Raw genomic sequence first — 4,688 nt, forward strand, 5'->3', positions numbered from 1 at the left:
CCATTCGGATCATCTGATCTTGGTTGATGGCGCTTCGTAACTACTTGTATGAAGTTCAATATATCAAGTGAATGACTATAAAATGTTGTTTATTTGATTAAGTAGAATCAACGTCAAATGTTTTGCCTCCAAATCCATGTTGCTTGTCTGACTACCTCCACTCTTTCTATGGCCTTGTGCTCTTGTTGAAACGTTGAGCGTAAAATGTACCAATTCCTCATGCTCCTAATTATCAGCATTTCTAAGCATGGTAAGAAAAAAATAATCAGGTCAAAAGTTCCAAATGCTAAAATTTCTGAATTTCTCCACCAAAAAAATTAAAGTTTCAAGGGTGAAAATGTCAAGAAGTTCAAAGTGGGGATGCAAGAAGTCCACAAAAAAAGACAAAAGGCTTTTGATTAATTTAATCACATTGGGTTATACATGTGGACCTTTAAAAGGTCAAATTGGTAGTTTACATTGTTCCAATTAATTTTGGACTTGTGATATCCCTCAAATACCCTTTCAGATTTCATGAAATGCCCCTTACATTATTAGCTGGAGAATCTTTCATCAATCAATTAAGTATTTAACACAAAATTGAATATATATATTCAATCGTCTGACAAGTCAGTGGAATAGAAGCTGAGAAAGAATGGAATAGAAGGAAATGGGATTTTTGGATCCTGAGTAACCATAGCTTCTAATCAATTAAATTAATCATAAGTCTTAGGCAGAGAATTTAACACCTAAATATAATATTGTGCTTTTGCCTTGGAAATTGCTTTTGGTCAGTGCCAAATAGCTATTCAAACCCTTACTTCATAAGATATAGATACTTATGGAAGTTTGTATTGTTTTGATATACATTATTTAACTCATGCAAAAAATAATAATTGTCGTAAGCTTAATATATAAAGTCATGAAAAACCCACTTGTGTCATAATCTCCAGAAGGGCTTAATATATGATTCTTGAGATTCTTCCTTTTGGACTAAACAAATAACAAATGGGCACAACAAGGCATTCAAGTGAGAAATGAGTCATTCATTTCTAGGAATCCATTTTCTTGATCTTAGGGTTTCTTGATAGGTGTTGCTAATTATAATGCTACTACGAATTTCCGGTTCATGTTACCTGTCTTTTAAGATTTTTGTATATTCTTTAAGAAAGAAATTTAATAGCCTTATCAGAGTAATATTTCTTTTTATACATATTCGTCTAAATCGCGATCAATATTTACTGGCATTTCCCTTATATTTTTTCACTTAATTGACGCTACTAATTGAAACAGTAAGGATATGTTTGAAAAAATAAATTCAGCTTGCCAAAAACAACTACAGTAGTAATATTTAATTTGGGATGGGAGGAAGGAGACACGATTAATATTTGAGGAGGAAGAAAGTAATATTGGCTCAAGAGAGAGCCTTTAATTTGGACTAGGAGTGGCAAACGGACGGGTCGGGTTGGATATGGTTCGGGTCGAAAACGGAAAATGAAAAAACGGATGAATTATTCGACCCGACCCATATTTAATACGGATTAAAAATGGGTTAACCGACGGATAATATAGTAACCATATTATCCATGACTTCTTGAATATGAACACTTTTGGGAGAATTCCTAGTATCCCAAACTTGAGGAACCCCCAATTTGAGACTTTACAAATGTAAAAGTTAAACCCACCCATTGGTTATCCATTTTCTAAATGGATAATATGGTTCTTATCCATATTTGACTCATTTTAAAAAAGTTCATTATTCAACCTATTTTTTAGTGGATAATATGAGTACTTAACTGCGTTCTTTTAACCATTTTGTCGCCCCTAATTTGGACTGTGACAAAAAAATTGTAAGCTTGTGTAAGACTCAAACGAGATACGAAAAACAAGTAGGCTTTAAAAGTCACCATAAAAAGTGGCTTATCCTTCGGGGGCAGACCCCTCCTCGGGAAGCATATAATGCTTTCCAATTTATAAGTGAACATCATATTCTAAAATCTAAACTTGGACTTCTCTTTTGAGCTTATCTGATTTTAACTGCATAACACCTACTTCCTAAATAGTTTTCTTCTTCTGAGTTTCAAGTATACTGTAATATAAAGAAAGAAAATTTATGATTAAATTAGTTGCTTATCAGCTTGTCTACTTAGGGTTATTAGTTTTGTAGTGACTTCAGTCATATATCTTCTTCACTATTCTTTAAGGGGAAGAGATTTTGTTTTCCTTTTAAGGGTTGTGGGTAGATTTCAGACAAGGAAAAAGAATGATGGAAGAGAAAAGAAATGAATCAGAAGGGAAAATAGATGAAATGATGCTTCCAGGGTTTCGTTTTCATCCAACAGATGAAGAATTAGTAGGATTTTATCTTAGGAGAAAGATACAACACAAAACTCTCTCCATTGAGCTTATTAAGCAACTTGACATCTATAAGTTTGATCCATGGGATCTTCCAAGTAAGAAAAACTTAATTTTATTCGCTTTCGTTTCTTTTTTGTTTAATCATTCTGTCTAATTCAGATTCGCATCGTAAAACACTATGGATTTAAGCTCTTTCTACCAAAGAGAACTTCATTTTCCGAGCTCGAGATCTCTTGTTTACCATTCCACTAGACGTCTCGGTGTTCATATACTTTGTTTCAAGATTTCATGGATGTACTTTCTTTTGGTTTTCAAATTCACGTATTCTCTCACTTCCTAGTTTTTTCTCATGAAAGAAACTCTATCTTGTACTTTCATGTTGTCCTTGGTCTTTGTATTTTTCTCTTTTTGTTCACTTTCTTTGTTTCATGTTCACAAAAGATGAAACACATAGCTAACTGCTTCCTTTGTTTTTATGTTATTTTTTTCAAACAGAGTTGGCAACTATTGGAGAGAGAGAATGGTATTTCTTCTGTCCAAGGGATAGAAAGTATAGAAATAGTACAAGGCCAAATAGAGTAACTGGGGCTGGTTTTTGGAAAGCCACAGGAACTGACAGGCCAATCTACTCTTCTGAAGGTTCAAAATGCATTGGCTTAAAGAAATCACTGGTTTTCTACAAAGGTAGAGCAGCTAAAGGGACGAAAACTGACTGGATGATGCATGAGTTTCGCTTGCCTTCCATCACTGACTCTTCCACACCAAAGAGATTTTTGGACAAAAATATTCCTCCTAATGTAAGCTTATGTAAACTCCATTTTTAGTATTTTTTTTTTTTACTTTTGTTATACCAAATCACACAAAATTAGATAAGATTAGAAATGAGAGAGAAGTTACATTGTTTGAAATAGAATTTTGTCATGTCCTAAGTTGATCTCAGGCTCACCAGTTGATCTAAGTTGACCATGGTAATTGAAGCTGTTAAAAAGGCACTAGCTTAAATCGCATAGAAAGATAGTTGTTTTACTAATGTAATTGTGATTATTTTTCTTGGACTTTTTTCAGGACTCATGGGCAATTTGTAGGATATTCAAGAAAGCTAACTCCAATACACATAGAGCTCTTTCTCATTCTTGGGTGTCCCCTCAAATATCCTCAAATACCACACCATACTTTCAAACAAGTAACCACTTCACACCAAATGAAATGTCATTCATAGCCAAGAGTGCAAGTTCAGCCATCCAATTTAGCAATGACTTACAAAACTCATCTATGGCTAGCTTCTCTCCAATAGATTTACCTCCTTATAGAACCATAAATCCAATAACTACTAGTCATAGACATCCTCAACAAATTTCCATCTCAAACCATGACTCCACCACAAGTTATACACTCTCTAATTCATGTACCAACCTAAATATTGATGCTTCTTCTTTGCTACTAAACATGTCATCCTCCATACTTGGAGATTATAACAACTTTTCAATCACATTACCAGAGAACATTGAAGAGAATCAAATTCAAGAAGCAGGAAATTTGGTGAAAGAATTACCAAATGTGAATGTGGATCATATGCAAGAACAGTGGGGAAATGTTAGATCTGTTATTGGATTTCCCGTTAATGCTGATATTGATGCATGGAAGTCGAATTTGCTATGGGATTCTTCACCTTGTCCTAGTGAAATGTCCACTAGTTATTCTACTAATTAATTAACAAGCGTTACACTTGACCCCTTAATCAGCTACTAATCCCTAGTCATGTTTTGTTTCCAAGTTTTAAGCACTAAGTTTAGCTTTTCTTTCTTATATATGTCTTTTCCTTTCCTTTTTAGGGGCTATTTGAATTCATTTTAGTTTTTAGCTTAGCAATGTAAAAATTCTAATGTAGGTTTTCAAACCTAAGTCTGGACTAATCAAATCATTTCCTGCAAGGTTTTAGCTAAGAGTCAATAGTTTTTTGCTTTTACGGCAGTTTCTTTTGTTTGTCTTATCCTTACTAATTCTTCTCGTCCTTACCTTCTTTTCTGAATTAATGTTTTACATATAGCCATCGCACGTGGTAACCCTTAAACTATTGCGAATTTTACTAGCAAGTTAATAATCATGTATATATTAAAATTTCCAATATCATTAATTTACAAGCAAAATAGCCTACTGCCTATCCTGGGATGTTGTTCTCTGAATGATCAATTAAATTCATAGTTACCATTTTGTCCTGTAGATAAACATTCAAATTCAGTTTAATTATACAAGTTGACCGTTAATGAATATTTTTAAACTATCATATCATCTTTACCTATTATAGTTATGAACCTATCTTATTTTCAGTATCACAAATTTCACCTTTTATG

At 33.3% G+C, this 4,688-nt stretch overlaps 1 protein-coding gene across 1 annotated transcript; it reads left to right on the forward strand.

Annotated features, from left to right (window-relative positions):
• The first annotated feature begins 2,010 nt into the window (after positions 1–2,010).
• Positions 2,011–4,343, forward strand: LOC107791427 (protein FEZ-like). The gene is made up of 3 exons (XM_016613485.2): positions 2,011–2,432; positions 2,833–3,134; positions 3,403–4,343. Exons 1-3 carry the CDS (start codon positions 2,243–2,245, stop codon positions 4,045–4,047), a joined length of 1,137 nt encoding a protein of 378 aa, XP_016468971.2. The 5' UTR covers positions 2,011–2,242; the 3' UTR covers positions 4,048–4,343.
• Positions 4,344–4,688: the final 345 nt, after the last annotated feature.

The sequence above is a fragment of the Nicotiana tabacum genome, chromosome 9 (genome assembly GCF_000715075.1).
Source record: "Nicotiana tabacum cultivar K326 chromosome 9, ASM71507v2, whole genome shotgun sequence".
Taxonomy (NCBI): Eukaryota; Viridiplantae; Streptophyta; class Magnoliopsida; order Solanales; family Solanaceae; genus Nicotiana; species Nicotiana tabacum.

Bases quoted from the DNA above. Each gene is read 5' to 3' on its own strand.
- LOC107791427 (XM_016613485.2), top strand. From the start codon at position 2,243: ATGATGGAAGAGAAAAGAAATGAATCAGAAGGGAAAATAGATGAAATG. The intron at 2,433-2,832 runs GTAAGAAAAACT...TTTTTCAAACAG, and splicing joins TGATCCATGGGATCTTCCAA to AGTTGGCAACTATTGGAGAG. The intron at 3,135-3,402 runs GTAAGCTTATGT...GACTTTTTTCAG, and splicing joins ACAAAAATATTCCTCCTAAT to GACTCATGGGCAATTTGTAG.